The sequence below is a fragment of the Neomonachus schauinslandi genome, chromosome 3, assembly GCF_002201575.2.
Source record: "Neomonachus schauinslandi chromosome 3, ASM220157v2, whole genome shotgun sequence".
NCBI classification, from domain to species: Eukaryota; Metazoa; Chordata; class Mammalia; order Carnivora; family Phocidae; genus Neomonachus; species Neomonachus schauinslandi.
Genome location: NC_058405.1, coordinates 76,269,004 through 76,286,909, shown reverse-complemented (window position 1 = coordinate 76,286,909; position 17,906 = coordinate 76,269,004). Strand labels below are relative to the sequence as shown.

The window sequence follows — 17,906 nt, the reverse complement described above, 5'->3', positions numbered from 1 at the left end:
ATGATCACAGAGCAAAAATAACCAGCACAGTGCTAGCCCATGGCACATGGAGCATAGGACTGGGTATGATCTGACACAAGCTGGAGGGAGGAGGGGTCCTTGCATTCAGGCACTTGATTTTATGTTCTTCGTATAAAACTAAAAGGCTCCTTCTCAGCTAAGCAGAGGGCTTTCTTCTTTTCTGTGCTGTTTACAAGTCAGCTCCCACTATTTTGGATCGCCTTGCTTAGAAAAAGATCTCCCGTGAACCCATCCAACATCCACATTACTTGTTATCACTCGCCTATTTTCCAATTTGCTCATGATGAAAAACACATATTGTAGCAGAACAGACTGTGACGAGAAGGAAAATGAGGACATGGTTAAGAGTCTTGCATACATCATAAAAGGGCATCATCAACACTTTCATCCCAACATGATGCGATCTGCTCTCACTCTTGAAGCTCTATATGCTCTCACAGGCTCCATGGCTTCCAGGCTGAACTGGGACACAGGATTCATGTCCAATTATTCCCAGGCCAGCTATAATGTTCATCAAGCTGCCCGATCCCCTCATGATCAGGAAAGGTGGTGCCCAGCTCTATGTCCTGAGGGAAATTCCCCAAGAATAGTACTTTTACCTTCTTCTCCCCCATTCTGGCTACCTCTTCTCCTCTGGCACTCCCATCCTTCCCTTTTCCAATGGAACCATAATCCCTCAATGAGCTTAGGCTTTATCAAGCAAGAGCCAGATGAAGGGTTAAGGCAAATTTATATCTAGTAACATTTCATTCTATTCTTTGAGATGTATATCAAATGCAGTGGAGTATGGGAGAAGATGTACCTCTCTGGAGTAGTCGTGAGAAACTTCCCAGAGCAATTAGTGCTCCAGCTGAGACTTTGAAAGATGTGCAGGAATGTTCCAGGCTGGTCAGCAGAGGAGACAGACATTTTGAAGATAGGGAAGATGTATCTGAAGCTAGAGAAGGAGGAATGGTGGGTAAAGTACAGGAATCACAGGGACGTGGGTAAGCCTCTTAGGTATTCTTGGCAGGGCCTGGTACCCATGAGTCACTTTAGTAAGAAACAACCACCAAAATTTAGAGAGGCATCGAGAAGAGTTTGAGCTGTATCCTAAAAATTCGCAGTCTTTCCCCTTCCAAGGACGTGGGTCTCATAATTAGGGAGTGAAGAGATGAGGTTGTGAAAACGGTCTTGACTGTCAAGTCATAAAGAGAGGAGGCACAGAAGCTAATTGAACCTTCCTCCGCATGCAGGACTCCTTTCTGAAGCATCCCTGATAGATGCTTATCAGCTTCCACTTAAACATTTCCAGTGATGGAGGGGCCCATTTATCAGAATCCCTGTGTCATTGTGAGAAGCTCAAGGTATTAGCAAGATAGCCCTTATACTGAGTCAAAACTAGATAGCCTCTGTGGCTTTAGGTCACTGACAGTGTTGCCCTTCTGGGGATCATAGATAAGTCTGATCCCTTCTCCCACGTGGCAGTTTTAAAAATGTCTGCAGAAGGCCATCATGTCTTTTCTCCGGGCTTTGTCCGGTTCTTTCCCCTATTCCTCAATTTATCATGACTAATAGACCTTCCATTTGACTCTCATCCTTGGATGAGACCTACTTTGTTAAAATCTGTATTAGTCAGGGTTCTCTAGGGAAACAGAACTAATAAATATACATTGGGGGGTGGGGAGAGAGAGAGACAGAGAGACAGAGACAGAGATTGATTGATTGTAAGGAATTGGCTCACATAATAACAGAGGCTGGCAAGTCTAGATCTGCAGGGCAGGTGGGTGGGCTAGAGACCCAGGAGAGCTGATGCTGCAGATGAAGTCCAAAGGCAGTCTGCTGTAGAATTCGTCCTTGCTCCGGGGAGGTTCATCTTTTGTTCTATTCAGGGCTTTGGCTGATTGGATGAGGACCACCCACATTAGGGAGGGCAATCTGCTTTACTCAAAGTCCACCAATGTAAACATTAATCTCACTGAAAAACACCCTTGCAGAAACATCCACAATGATGTTTGACCAACTATCAGCTCCACAGCTCAGTCAAGTTGACACATAAAATTAGCCATAACAGTGTCTATCTTGAGAATATGGTGCATAAACCCGAACACAGCAAGACGGCCGCATGACTGCAAAGCCCTGTGGAAGGGGGTGTATTACATCATCTTACACTCTTCACATACCTCTGGGGACAACGTGGACTGATCCATCTCTATGCTCCTCAGAGGCAGATGATCATGGGATCTGATGGGCATTATATACCATCCCATTGCTCTTTTTCCCATTATCCTGACCAGATTTCTTGAAGAATATCTACACGCATTGCTTCCATTTCTTCGTCTGTTATTCCTTAACTTCTTATCTGCTTTCTATCTCCACTCACCATTCCCTTAGCTCCCCAATTTAATAGGAGCTATGGCCTGGCATGCCCCTGACGCCCCCTGCAGCACTGGACACTATCACTATCCCCAGCCTGGAAACCCTTCCCTCCCTTGGCCAACGTGATCCACCCTCTCCTCCCATTTTGTTCAGTTCAACAACTTGCAATGGCTGTGTGTCACCCACTGCTGGGTGCTGGGGACAAAGGAACTGCTCAGACCTCATTCCCCTTCAATTCTCTCAACTCTGTCTCTCTTCAGGCTCTTCCCTTTCATGGTATAGAAGAAGAAGCACGGTAACATATAGATTGCACAGAACTCCATAAAATATGAATTATCCATTAACTAAAGACTGAGCTACTACAATATGCAAGACACTGTAAAGGACCCACCCCAAAACAACTAAGATGTAGCCTTTCACCTTTGGGAATTAACAGTATAGTAGTAGGGGTAATAGACATGTTCACAAATACATATGTTATCAAGTAGAAGGCACAAGAGCTCTTAAAAAGATTTAATTATATGCCTTAAGTCAAGATCAAAGGAGAGAAATCTGCTTATGGTCTCAAGCAAGTGGCATCAGAGTTGAAACCTGATATGAGTGTAGGATTTGGCCATGTGGAACAGAAGGAAGGACATTCCAGGCAGAAGCAGCTACATAAAAAAGGCACTCACAAGGTGAGATGGAAGGTCCATGGGGCCCAGAATGGGGGCAGCTGTCAGGTTCATGCTAAACAGTTTGGCAGTTTTTTCCAAATATTCGACAGAGACTCAGTGTAAGGTTTTTTTGGGTAGCAATGTTACGTGGTGAGCAACATGCTTTAGAAGGGTCCTCCACGAGCCACTGAGATGACCAGGCTTGAGCAGTGACGATACCAGTTCAGGTGGCAGCAAACGGGACTGAATCAGAGGGAGGCCTGGGGAAGTGGGAGGAGAGCGCTAGAGCACTGAGCAGAAGGAGGATCTTCAGGGATGGACCAGCTGGGGAGGAGGAAGGTCAAGGTGAGTTCTTGATTCAGAAATTCAGATGGTACTGCTTTTAACAGAAGTGGGGCATTTAAAGCTACATGTAATGATGACTTCAAGGAAGAGGGAAGACTTTCTCATGTATAAAGGCTGGGTATCCAAAAACTAGCGCTTGTGCTCTGTGTGCAAATGAGGTACCACTGAGGAGATGCACTTTTGGATTCTGGACTGAATGTCTATGTCCCCCCAAATCACATGTTGAAGCCCCCATCCTAATATGATGGTATTTGGTGGTGGGGCCCTTGGGAGGTAATTAGGTCATGACAGTGGAGGTCCCATGAGGGATTACTGCCCTCAAAAGAAGAGGGCAGACTAGCTCGCTCTCTGCCACGTGAGGACACAGGGGGAAGGCGGCTGGTTGCAACTGGGAAGAGCCCTGACCAGAACCAGATCCTACTGCCACCCTGATCTCCAACGTCCGGCCTTCAGAACTGTGAGAAATACGTTTCTGTTGTTTAAGCCCCCCGTCTGTAGTACTTTGTTGTAGTAGCCAGAGCTGACACAACTAATGCCCTGAGTGAATCCTTTCCGCTTGAGATGCTCGTAGGGGGTTCTGCTTCCTTCCCTGAACCCCAGGACACCGTGTGTACCCTCATTTCATGGTGGGAGGAACAAGTGGAACCCATGCCACAGCCAGGAACACTAACCCCAAAACACAGCAGAAGATGTACCACAAAGGGTTTATAAAGGACGCGTCTGTCAACAGGGTCAACTGCAGCAGAAAAAGTAGGGAATGACAATGAAGATAAAGTAGGCATGGCAATTTGAAAATCACCTCGGAGAACACTGTCTTGCCGGGGAGAGCCAGACTGCAAAGATGAGCTGGAGGCCGAGGAGGCCTCTCAAAAGGTTCTGGAAGGAAGGGGGTCAGTCCATGGCAGTGTGGGGACACAGATGAAGTGTCTTACAACTTACACTTGTCACAAACTAGAGCTACTTAATCATGATCATTTGAAACCCAAATGGCCTTTGAAGTTTATAAACTATGAACATTATTTAAAACCCCCTTAAAATCAGCAACTTTTAGTTTGTAGGGGACGTGAATATAAAATCATCTGTCTAGTTTTGAATTTCTCTGGTTCTTTTGGGCAACAATCACTTGTTTATTCTGGAATCCTTTCTTCATTCATTTCCCGGGAGTGGACTTCCTTACTTGGAAGTGGACGCAGGCAGACCTGTCCACGTGACTTGCTGAGTGTTCATTTCAGTCTTCTTGTTCTTACCCGTCACTTTCCGCAAGAGCTTCCTGAACACCTACTTGCCCTTCGTGTCCTTGTCTGACTTGCAACAACACACCGGAAGTCCCTTGATTCTTTAGCACCTACTGACTACACTGTTAGCAACTTGAGGGCAGGATTCAGATTTTATTCATCTTTGTAATAACAGCACCCAGCACAGTGCTTAACAAGCAGTACATGGTTCAGTCTGAACAAATATCAGCTGTCCTGAGAATCTACCCACGGATAGGCGTGAACGAGACACATACGCATACTACACATGTCCCATGTCCTATCGCGCATGTTTTTACGTGTTCCTTCGAAGTGATTCTCAGGAGCTCAGCTACTCTATGTACCGTAGGGACTGTACAATTGCGCCCATCACCCCCAGCAGGACGTTCATGTTGCTCTCATGGAGTCCACTTAATGTTGTCAGGAATACATTCCCTTGGCCTTTGACCTCTCAGGAGCTATGGGGCTTGCTAAGTATTTTAACGTGATGTTTGCTGATCAAACCAAAGAACTGCTGGCCAACAGTGATGAGTGATCCCCCCGCGTCCTGGAGATGTGTTCCACGCAACCCTCCTTTACATTCACGACTCATCGCTCTGAAAGCACTGTGGACAAGCGAATGGCCACCTATTGTCCTAGTCTGTGCAGGCTGCTGTAACAAAATGCCACAGACTGCATGACTCAGCAACAACAGAAATTTGCTCCTCACGGTTCTGGAGGCTGCAGGTCCGAGATCATGGTATCACATTTGACATACAAATTTTGGGAGGACACAAATGTTCATACCATAGCACGTGTTCTGGCTCTTATTATTATTATTACTATTTTTAAAACTCTCCAACCTAAAAAGTAAAGGGACTTTCAGAACACACAGTGAGTGATAAGCTTGCCAATAAAGACCGTCTGTGGTATGGAACTGGCTTATTTCATAAACAATCTGCAGACTATTAGAAACATATTGTGCTACAGAGTTGTTTACACTGCTTATCTTTCATCGTCTCTGTGAGCATTTATGATCTTTGCTCTCAATCTACATGCTTTTTCTCTGTTAACAAATTGATAACGCAGGTCTCGCCTCTTCTGATGCATGTGTGTCTGTATCTTTGAGTGAGCACATAAACTTGGAAGACGCCATAGTTGTCCTCGCCCTTCCATCCCCACCTCCTACAAGAAACTGAAAAGGTGGCTGGAGGAATGCAGACATATGTGTAGGTAACTTCCTTCCACCTGGGCCCCCATGGAATCAAAGGAAAGGGCCATTTATGAGTGCGTGTTTTCATTTGGGTCAATGACCAGCTCTTATGCAGAAAATCTAGTGGAAAAATCCCGATCTACTTCCATTTTTATAGGCTCTCTACCAAGTGTCACTCTACTGCGGATCACTTCACCCATCCCAAAGAATCGCTGTAGGGATAAAATATTTAAAAGCAGGAACATAGTGCGTGCGGAAGTGCAATTAACCACAGACCGAGGGATTACTATGCTGATGCATCTGGATTTCAGAAAGGCACCTGACACAATTCTTCATGATCTTTTGTGTGTGTGTGGATAAGAGAGAGAAATGTAACTGGAGGACGGCTCACAATTGCTGGATGATCTTACTCAAAAGACGAAGATTAAGTAATATATCAACTTGAGAACGGTCACTAATGGCCCACCACTGCTAGTGCCTAGTTCTTGTTTGCCCACATTGTTTTCTAAAATCAAGCTTGAGTCATGATTAGATGAGCACATGGATGGAATATTTACCCAATTCCTCCACGCCACTGCCACACAGTTTAATACCAAGTTTTGTCAATGAATATTCCAGAATGTCTCTGTTTTTCCTCGCCATCCTATCCCAATCTACCCTAATGCAAGTCCTTGTCTTTCTGGGTCTGATGTTTTAACATTACATCATATTCTATTTCATCTTCTATCTGTCCATGGGCCTTGGCCTCCTCAAGCAGAAAGACGGTGTATGATATAAGGTTCTGTGGCCTGTGTGGGTCATGTGACCATGCAACACTCTTTTGGTGTCTACGTGTACACCTAAGAGTCTGCAGAAAATAAGTATGTTCCCCTGAAGACTTGTCTAAAGTGGGAAAGGCAGCAGACGAGGAGCCAAAGAAGCTGTCTCTAGTCCTGCCTCTGCCAGTGACCAGCTCTGCGACACTGGACAACTCACCAAGCCTGCTTGCCTCACTAGTAACATAGTTATGATATCTGCCTGTTACCTCCTAGGTGATGAGCACCACATGAGCTAACTATATGACACGGTTCTTGGTAAACTGAAAAATGCCACATACATGTCGAGCACTACTATTATTAATATTTTATCTCAGTCACTTCTCCCAAATCAGACTAAACCTTGGGTACTAATACAATTTTTGACCATACAAATTGTTCCCTGTATGTCCCAGAGATATTTTCTGAATTTGCTTCCATCAGCCAAGCATTTCTTCAGAGTTGGAAGAATGCTTTAAATTTGGCTCTGTCATGAATATTACACTTTCTGTAAATTTTAAATTATTAAAATTAACACACTGCCTACTTTAAAAAGTTTGGGAATAGAAGAGGAATGGAGAAAAATAAAAGGCCAATATCCCAACACTAAAGATAACCACATTAACATTTTAGTCATTATCCTACAGTTCTTTTTAGTGTTTATATATTTACAAGTACTTTAATTGGATTTTTGGAAGCTGGTGGTATATCATAACTACAGGAGAGAATTTTTCCCAGTGGGACTGCTGTGCACTTATGGGCTTATTCCCATCATAAGGAAAAGCATTCAGAATAAAACAATTTGCTATTATGATTTATCCAGCTGTTATTGTGAAAAGAGGCAATGACCCCTCTGCATTCTTGGAAGCTCCGTAGAGATTTCCTTTCCTTTGATGCTTGGTCTAAATTACTTTTTCTTTTAGCCATTTTTGAAGAAAGGTACAGAGCTGGGATGTTTCCTGAGCCCTTGTATATCTGAAAATGCCATTTTGCATCTCGGCCTTTACCTCTCAAAACTACTTTTTTTTCATTGTCCTGTGGCATTTAATGGAGATGCACAATTGCATTCTGGGAACACTGTAATTTTTGTTCCTTTCTGTGTAAGCCTATTATTTCCAGCTGAATGCTTTTAGCAGTTACTTCCCACTTTGGTGAAAAATGTCATCGATAGGTACTCCAGAAAAGGGGGTGGGGGTCCTATAATCAAAGGTTTGGGAAATATTGGTGCCTATACGCAATGCTAGAGTGTTCTGTAATTGTAGGATTGCTACCCTTCAACAGTCAGGATTTCCCAAATGTATTTCACAACAGGACGCTTTTGAGCTCACAGAGCACTAAGGAACAGTTACTGGGAAGAGTCCTGCAAAGCCCAATCTGTGATACGCTGGCTTATAATTTTAATTATATTTATAATTAACCTTTCAAAAGAAAAGGCAGATTGTGTCTAGGCAAGGGTCTCTTTTCACTGTTTTCTTTGTTCTGGTCTGGGATGCAGGATTCTCTCTTTTTTTTCTTTCTAAAAATTGTTGTAAAATATACATTACATATAATTTCCCATTTTAACCATTTTTAAGTGTACAGCTCAGTGGCATTAAGTACATTCATGTTATTGGGCAACCATCAGAGATTCCCTTTTGAATTGCACACTCATTTTTTCTTTCCATCTTGAAAGTTTCCTTAAATTCACTGAGTAGCATGTACTCACCAGAGCACCTACAATGTGCTAGATGCTGTTTTGAGCACCTGGGAAGACAGGAGGACACAAGAATTTATTTTTTGTTATTGCCTTTGATCCAACTGTCCTGGTTTCATCCTCAGGAATTCTGTCATCTGGAGGAGGTGGCTCTCCACTCTGCTTCCTGGCCCTCAGCTCTCACCACATCCCTTTGACCTACATTCTGAGATGTTTCTCAAGTTTGACCTCAACAACTTTGCTCTTTTCTGCTCGGATAATGCTTTAAACCGCTGGACTAATGTTTCTGTTTCTCTGCATTTCTTCCTTCCTTAGTCCACCTATCTTCTTTTTTAGCTTATCCTATCACCTGATTTCTGCTCACCCTTTCTTCTATGGCTTCATTAATACTGTGTTTTCTGAAATCTCACTAAGAATACCAGAGAGGTTTTCTACCATGTGCTTTACTTCCTTTAACAAAGAATTTTCCAAGTTATGGTCTTCCAGGTGATCTCTCCCTTTCCTTTTTTCTGAAGAATGTTTGCACATAGGTTCCCCACAGATTTTTCTCCTTCCTCACCTTCAGCTGAAAAGGGACTGGTAAACCCAGAAACCCAGAAGTTTCTCACTGTTGGTGGCGCCTGCGAGCTTGTCAGAGCACCTTTTCAGAATTATTTATAACCGACTGGCAGGTCGATGTCAATTTCTTCAAGTCCATTCCCAGAACAGAGTTAACATTTGTGCCCTGCAACTCTGTCAAGTAACATCTTCCCTCACCTTGGCTCAGAGACCGTGAAGAAAGGGGGTGGAGCGCAGACACAGCTACATTCTTCCTGAGGCACTAGGATCAGGGCTCTTCCTGTGGCCATCATCCCCCCAAGTCTTATCCTCCCTGAAAGGGGGCTCTACTGCCAGGCCTACCCTACTTCCTGCCCACGTATTCTCTGGGAGATGCAGTTTCCAAGTGTTCCCGGACTGAGAAATTCAAATGGGGAGCAGCCCCGTGGCTGAAGTGAAAGCACCGCCCAGGTGGTGGGCCAGCAGCTCAGCTCTCTGGCCAGTACACACTTTGGGGTTCTCAGTGCAAGCAGGAGGTGGGGACAGAATGAAAGGTCTCCCCCTTGCTTCCAGGAGGATCCGGCACGCCTGGGTCACTGACATTTCTTCACCTATTTCTGGGCTTGTAGAAATGCCTCCAGATCCTGTGCATCGGCTGGACATGTGTCCTAGTTGTGGGGATCTCAAATCTAGCCTTTTTGCACCATCTTTGGTCATTTAGTGGGAAGTCGAAGAGGCTGCTAGCAGATGTCATTTTAAGCTCAAGTCTATAATTAAATTCTTGACTTTGATGGTGGGCAAACCCCACTGAACAATTTCTTTTCTATTATTAACACACATACAATATGCAAGAATGTAAAGCAGATGGGTTCAGGATGAAGCCAGACACGGTCTGAATCCCCCTTTCCTCATTTATGCTGGATCTTGGCACATCACTTGGTAATTGCACTTATCTTTGTACATTCATAATCAAGCCAGAAAAGCACAAGTTCAAATCCTCTCTGTTCTGAGTCCATCTGTATAGCCTAAGCACTCAGAGCAAATCACTGCAGTCAACTGTAAGTACTCTGGAAACCATACTTGCTCCAAGCACATTTTCCAATGGTAATCATTCAAAAGAACTACACTGTGTAACTCTTCCGAAGACTGTTTCAAACTAAAATAAGTTTGCTTTTAATTAAGTCTCTAATTTAACCAATTAGAGATCGATGCAAGGGGAAAAGTTCAACAGGAGACTGGTTGGCTTAAGGAAGTGCCCATACCTTGAATTTAACAACACTAGGCTCTAGTTTTTATTAGCTCACTGAGTAGATTTCCATATGTTCAAAAATCTGCCAAACAGGCTAAAAGCCAGCATAATTAAAACAAATTATTTATTCCAAGTTCCATCAGTTTAAGGGTTTTCAGAAGTTATTACAGAAGTGAATAATGAAATCAGAAACGAGTGTTCACAGCTGTAGTATTTACAACATAGTTCATATCTACATGGCCTTGATTTAAAAGAGCCAAGGTGCTTCCATCATTCAGAATCCATGAGGAAAGTTTCAAAGTCCGGATCCAAGTCGGAAACAAGGGCATTTACAAAGTCATCGATAGAAGGACACTTCTGAAGCATACCTGCAAACAAAGAAAAGATCAGCCAACACATCCACCTGCAGACAATAAAGAGGGACAAAGACACTATATACGAGGGGAACATTCTGGCTTTCTGAAATGAGAGCTTGTATGACCTGCTTACGTAAACGCTACAAAAAGTCATGAGTGAAAAAAATTCTTGGGCAGTGGGTGGACCCTGAGGCTACTTATGATTTTAATAGAGATTTAGGACCAAATTCGTTTCCCAAGAGTTTTTATATTGCAGATATTACTATATACTTAGAGTGATGTTAAGCTGAATTTTTAGTTATCTTTGAGTGCACTGGTTCAGAACTTAATACGTTTAGTTGTTTATCAAGTTTTATTATCTAGTTTCATACACTTTAAAATCAATTAAATGTTATTCTTTTGTGGAAATCTTGTATCAGAATCAAGTTATTGGCTTTCCTCCAGACTTTCCTATCTTGGAGAACTCCTAGCTTTGCAACTTTCTAATTGAATAATGAGGAAGTCACTTAACATCTCTGGTACTCAGATTTCCTCATCCAACATTCAAGGTGGCTATCAAGATAAAACAAGAAGATGTAGTAGAAAACAATGAGGCATCGTGTCTAGCACATATTAACAATTCAGTAAAAAGCTAAATCTATCTCTACTCTTCACTCCAAAGAAGCCAAAGACACATATTCAAGCAATCAACCTGTTGCCTTGACCTATATTCTTGGCAGATAATGGTAACTCAAGGGTTGGACAGGGCTCTATAAACTGGCATTTAATTTGGGGGTGGATCCCATAAAACTCATTTCAACACAGAGACATTAAAAGATTGCTAGAGTCCTCTATTACAATCTCAACCTTTAACGCAATTCAGTATATCTTGAGTATTTGCTGTGTAGAAAGGATCAGGCCAGGTCAGTCAAAGACGAACAGGCTACATCACAATATGGATAACTGTAAAAGCTAAAATTATGAAGCGTGTTGAAGAAAATACCTTTGCGACTTTGAGGCAGGCAAAGGTTCCTTTGGACAAGAAAGTAATAACCATAAAAGAAAAAAATTGCAATATTGATTTCATCAAAATAAGAAACTTCTATTCTTTAAAAAAAACAATGAAGAAAATAGGTAAATGACAGAATGGGAGAAAACACTCAACATAATATATATCTCACATTAGATTGGTATCCAAAATATATAAAGGACTCCAGCTTATCATAAAAAGAATTTTAAAAAAATTAAAATGGACAAAAGATTTGAGTAGACCTTTCACAAAAGAAGACAACCAAATAAACACAACTAACAGGCACTGAGAAGATAGAACATCATTGGCATCTGGGAAAAGAAAACTGAAACCACAAAAAGACACAACACACCCACCAGAATGGCTAAAATTACAAAGACCAAATGTAGGCAAGGCTGTGGGCCAGCCTGCATTGTCACACATCAGTGATGGAAGGGTGAAATGGTACAACCACTTTAGAAAAAGATCTAGTGGTTTCTTATAAAACTAAGCACACACCTACCCTATGACCCAGCAATTTCCTCCTAGGTATTTACCTGAAGGAAATGAAGGTATGTCAACAAAAAAGGACTTTACAACCCTAAACTGGAAATGACACAAGTTTCTATCAACAGGATACGGATAAACATACACGGTATATTCGTTAATGGAGTATCACTCAGCAACAAAAAGGAACAACCCACTGATATATGCAAGAACATGGATGAATCTCAAAAAGTCTTACACAGAGGAGTATATCCTGTTTGATTTCATTTATAGGAAGTCCAAAAGTTGGCCCAACTAATCTGTGCTGAAAAAATATCAGAACAGTGGATGCTTTCAGGAGTGGAGATGACAATCAACTGAGAAGGGACACAAGCCAACTTTCTGGTGTGAAGGTAATGTTCTATATCTGGATAGTGACTGGTTACTAAGGTGCATACTTGCGTCAGAATTCATTAAATGCTACATTAAAGATTTACGCATTTCACTGTATATAAATTTTATCTAAAAAAGAAAAGTAAACAAGTATGCATATAAAAATGTCTGGGTAAAATGTACTGCCGTCTGACATGTGATTTGAAAAATTACATATATTATATATATAATATGTATACATGGTGGATTGATGGGTTGATGGAGGAATGGATGGCTGGATGTGTGACCAAGACAACAAAATGTTCATTGTAGAATCTAAATGGCAAATACATGAGTGTTTACTGTGCTAGTCATTCAACTTTTCTGAACATCTGAAAATGTTAAACATAAAACATCGGGGAAAAGTCAACTGTGGGTGTTAACAGCATACAAAGTGCAATTGGTGGGAGGAGAGAGGGTGGAAGATGAATTCTGATGAGCGATTTAGAAGGCTTTGTGGGGGGTTGGGATCTGAGTAGAAACTTGAAGGATAGAGAAGATTCGGGTTCAAATTAGGGCCCTCCAGGTGGAGAGGACCATGCAGGAAGGTACCAAGGTGGGAAAAGGCAGAATGTATACTGACCACGAAGTGGTCTAGGGGGGCTGGAGGAAGGCTGGAGGAGGCTCTGGGAGATATGTTTCATGAAGACTCTAAGGTTTGGAACCAGAGTGACCAGGATGGGAAGGTAACTGAGCCAGAGCGCTGGAAGAAAACCGATAGCTTGTCACGTTTAGGTGCCAGGAGGGTGGCTCCATGTACAGGCCACCAGGCCTCAGTCAGCAGTGAGAACAGAGAGCTCATAGGCGGGCCCAGGACGGAACACACAGACACGGTCATCCCCAGTGGTGAGAGAGACAGTGTGGGAAACTGCCCAAGGACTGGCTTGTGTGGCAGACATAAAAACAGTAGCTCCAAACACATACTCGTAAGCCACTAACTAGACCTGGAGTAGTTAAGAACAATAAGAATATTGTAATATTTTCAACTGTGGACCAAAATAGTTTCATCCTCATTCAAGTTCAAATTCTACTATCTCCATTCAGGAATGATCTGAGAGAGGCGCCCAGGTGGCTCAGTCATTAAGCATCTGCCTTCGGCTCAGGTCATGGTCCCAGGGTCCTGGGATCGAGCCCCGCATCGGGCTCCCTGCTCCGTGGGAAGCCTACTTCTCCCTCTCCCACTCCCCCCTGCTTGTATTCCCTCTCTCGCTATCTCCCTCTCTCTCTCTGTCAAATAAATAAATAATCTTAAAGAAAAAAGAAAAAGGAATGATCTGAGAAATAAGGAGCAGTTACTGAAAGACAATGTCATTGCTCTGTCTTTATTTACAACATGAAAGTTCAAAACACAATTTTCTTTTTACAGTAAAATAATCTCTATGGATTAAAGAAGGCCTTTCCTCTGATCCAGCTGTGTCACTAAGGATAGAAATGCTGAATCTTTGATAATTGCTAGTGTAGCACGTTTCCCACTGGATCTTCAGATGCAGGTTATTGCTTAAGTAGAAGCAATCTGATTAATAAATCGGGTTTCATGGATTTCCTACACACCAAGTTTCTTAATGCAGGGAACAGCTGTAGGGAAAACATTTAAACAAGGCTTTCAATCAAATGTGTTAACCTATTATACCCTTTTCTTCCTTTTAGTATGTGAAACATTCTATAATTAAATGACTGGTCGTTTATAATTAAATGCCTGGAACTGTCAGAAGGTAAAACCCGTCTATTTAGAGCCAACCTATTCAGTTAAGCATGGCCTCCTGCCCCTTTGAAGTGGTTCATTTTAACTCAACAAACTGTCAATATAAATATGACCTTGCTCTGTCCTTCTCGGGACATGGACCTAACTATCACACGTCCTTCTCCAATTTCCCATCCTCAACCATGCCCACATCTCAGAGAACGGCAATCGTGGCCACAGCAAAAGCTTTTAAAAACATACACACTCCTGGTATTTTTAAGTCAAATCTGGTCAGCAGTAAATGGTTTGGTAATTTTGTACACCATGTGACCGCTAAAGATGAAGGCCCCCAAAAGAGGAAATCAAGACCCAAAGGGATAAAGAATAGATCCTGAGGCAAGACTTCTCTTGGCATATTGTCATGGTATCCTTGCTTTAATTAGATTTAAATGTTCTGCAAGTGTCAACATGAACTAACTTCTACACAGAGAATTAAAAGAAAAATGCAGTGTTTTCGGGCAGTTCCCCAAGTTAGAAAAACTGAAATGAGCTTTTATATGTGTGTATGGTCAAAAAAATTCCAGGAACTTCTTGATTTTTTTAAGAAGCTGACAAAGATGTCCCCTTTGTCTTCAAGTCTTGATCTTAAAGGGTGATGATTAGACCCGCAGTTTCTTGGGAGCCCCTGGGAGCCAGCTTGGGGCTGTTAGGTCCAGAAGTGGGTGGAATTTACAAACATATTTCACTGTGGAAGTCACCTAACTCGGGGAGGGGGTGGTGGTGGGAAGACAGACTGATGTTGCCAAAAGGACTGAAATTGCACAACTACAAAAAGTGCTGACAGCAATGTAAGAAAGACAAAACTGCATTAGGACAGACATTGTACATATTAGTTCATAAAAAGGAAAAGAGGTAGTTGAGTTTCATCTACTCGTCCCAGAGAAAGAGAGAATACATAATGAGTAGTTGAAGAATGATGATTTAATTTATTTTTTTCATTTTACCTGAGAGGCAAATGGGCTAATAAAAGTTGGTACAAGCCAGGACACTTTCGTCTCGACTGCTCTGCTCAAACTAGCATGTTTCATAACCTTGAAGTACGAGGGCAATTATGCTGGGCCTCACTAAAATAAATTATGATATCAAAAGGATTCCAAGACTGACTCTTGAAGCAAAAAGGGTTTCCAAATCGTACTATGTGCTCTTCTTTCTGGTGCCTATTGGCACAGAGCTGGAATAAAGAAAGGACAGATGCCAGGCAGGAGGACCTGACCCCCCACAGCTGGTCTAGAAGGGGTTTATGGGAAAACAAACAACAAAGTGATAACGGCCGTTATCTGCTGAGGATTCACTGTGCGCCAGGCACTGTGCTAAAACCCACCTGTGAGGAACCTATCTCACAAGTAAGAAAACAGAGCGAAGAAAGGTCAATAACTCTTACTTTTTTTGTTGAACCCTGAAGGCAGGTGCCAGAGCCCATGCTCCCAGAGCACTGTGATATATTATACTGCCTCAGGCCCTAGAATTTTGCAAAACAACACATTCTAAAAAGGTGCATATTTCAACATCAGCATCCTAGATATGACAAAACCCACCTGTGTGGAGATATTCTGGGGGCTGGGGGAGGGTCGGACAGCTTCCTGATGTCACCCATGGCTATATGGTCCCAACTGATTAACTGTCCCCTTACTGCCTTGAACACAGCCAAAATGTCCACTGTTTTATGGGCAGCTGGGTTTTGGTGCTACCGAGGACACTTCACCCACAGTCACAACTACTGAACTATCCCCGGAGGTAGAGCACAGAGAACATGGGGAGTAAATTCTGCTGAAGAGGCTGGGACCAGGAAAATGGCTCTTCCTCTCCAAGCACGATGCTCAGCCACGCTTGGCTGCCCCTGCAGCTGTAGGCATGATACTGGCAGAGAAAAGTAGCTAGGAGTTCTGCACTTAAGGATGTTTTCTGGGTGGCCTCCAAGTTATCTGTGGTAACCCCTTGCAAACAGAAGCCCTTACATGTTGAAGGGGCTCCCAACTATGCCTATTTCTATGCTTTTACCAAGAACGGATTTTGTCGGCTCCAGGATGAGTTGTGTATGTGTACAAAGCTGCAAGTTCACGCCCTGTTAGTTTGTGATATGTGATACATAATCTAACCAGGCCATCATTTAAATATCAACACCTTCTTGGCAGGAACTCTTTAACCTCTTGAGTGCCTGTCTGGATGTGCAACTAATACAATTCTTTGAGAACATGACAGGGCACCTGGTTGGCAGTTTAATTACACCTCTAAGACAATGTGGCAGAGATGGACTCTTGTTCTGGCCCCTTTTACTAAGCACCTCGAGAATACAGGAAACGATTGGGGCACTTAAAAACATTAGAATTATTTTGAGCCTTGGAAGAGAAGTAGAATAGTTCTATCTCTTCTTTGGGTCCATTTCCTATATTGCTGAACACTAAGCAAGGGCGCCCAATCCAATAAAACTGTGGCTGAGTGTGGCCAAAGTTTAGTGAAAGCAAAGAAGGGTGACTGAAGTAACTAGAAGTAAAATCTCTGTAAGGGTTTTTTCTTTCACTCACTCACTCACTGTGGACCAGAGTGCCTAAAGTCAATTGAAGGTAGGCAAAAAGATGACTTGACTATTTATTAGGAAGATAGAGTATATATACTATACATAAAACTGACTAAGAATCTGTTTTATAGAAATATATGACCTACTGGTTCTAAGAGTGTAGTTCTCCAACGAACATCATGGGTATCACCTGGGAACCTGCTAGAAATACAAAAGTTGGGTCTGGAACCCCAGGCCTAACGAATCAGGAACTGGGAGTGGGCTCGGCAGTCAGTGACCCTGATGAAGTGTGAGAACCACAGCCCAGATGGACATGTGGAAACTGATTAAAGTGGAAAATGAGATCGGGTTTCTCTCCACGGGCAACCATAACTTGAAAAGTATGGGGCAAGAAAGATTGTATTAGTTTTCTATTTAACTAAACTAAAAAATATTTGTTTCTCAAGTGAAATGGGAAACAATCTTAGGAAACAAAAGTAGGGTTTGTTTGGGACGCTGTTCAAAGTTATGATTACCAAGCCTCAAGAGAGAGGACACAGCTGGCTGGAAAAGCACGTGAAAGGATCAAGTGGATTTGGCATGAAAATAGTCTGAAAGTCCGGGGGCGGAGGAGGAGGCCAGAAGGGAAGCTGCCATAAGGCACGGAGCTGTGGGAGGAGCATGACACCGTGACGGGCCTTGCTTGAGAGGTCAGTCTCCCAGATGGGAGGCGTGCTTCAGGGGGTGGCGGCAGCGTTTTTATTTTAGAAAAGGAAGCAGAGTGTATTTTGCTTACTAGCAACTCCCTGGGAAACAGTGCTTTGTGTTTTTCGATTATTGCCTCTCTTGTGAGGACAGCTCGGAACACATCTCAGAGGCTTCTTCCATGTAGCAATTCTGACTGTTCTGAGCTTGAGAACTGTAATCAGACCTCCGTCACTAGGAGCCCAGAGGGCCCAGCTGGGGCTCCTTCTCCAGGAAAAAGACCAGGAAGTCACTACAGGAGCCGGTGGTCAGCAAGAATGTCATGAATTGAGGGCGCCTGGGTGGCTCAGTCATTAAGCGTCTGCCTTCAGCTCAGGTCATGGTCCCAGGGTCCTGGGATCGAGCCCCGCATCGGGCTCCCTGCTCAGTGGGAGGCCTGCTTCTCCCTCTCCCACTCCCCCTGCTTGTGTTCCTGCTCTCACTGTCTCTGTCTCTGTCAAATAAATATATAAAATCTTAAAAAAAAAAAAAAAAGAATGTCATGAATTCTGAAAATGGAGTCATCATAGGGTGATTCATAGTGGGGAGGTGCTGGATGTTGCTGAG

The 17,906-nt window shown here is 42.9% G+C and overlaps 1 protein-coding gene across 1 annotated transcript in view; it reads right to left on the bottom strand.

Moving 5' to 3' along the window:
* Window positions 1-10,137: 10,137 nt before the first annotated feature.
* LOC110570250 (mitochondrial intermediate peptidase) overlaps window positions 10,138-17,906 on the bottom strand; it is a 190,048-nt gene continuing 182,279 nt past the window's right edge. The window contains exon 19 of the mRNA XM_021678231.1: window positions 10,138-10,466. Coding sequence (XP_021533906.1) covers window positions 10,369-10,466 — 98 coding nt within the window. The 3' untranslated portion in view covers window positions 10,138-10,368. The remainder of the gene's footprint in view (window positions 10,467-17,906) is intronic.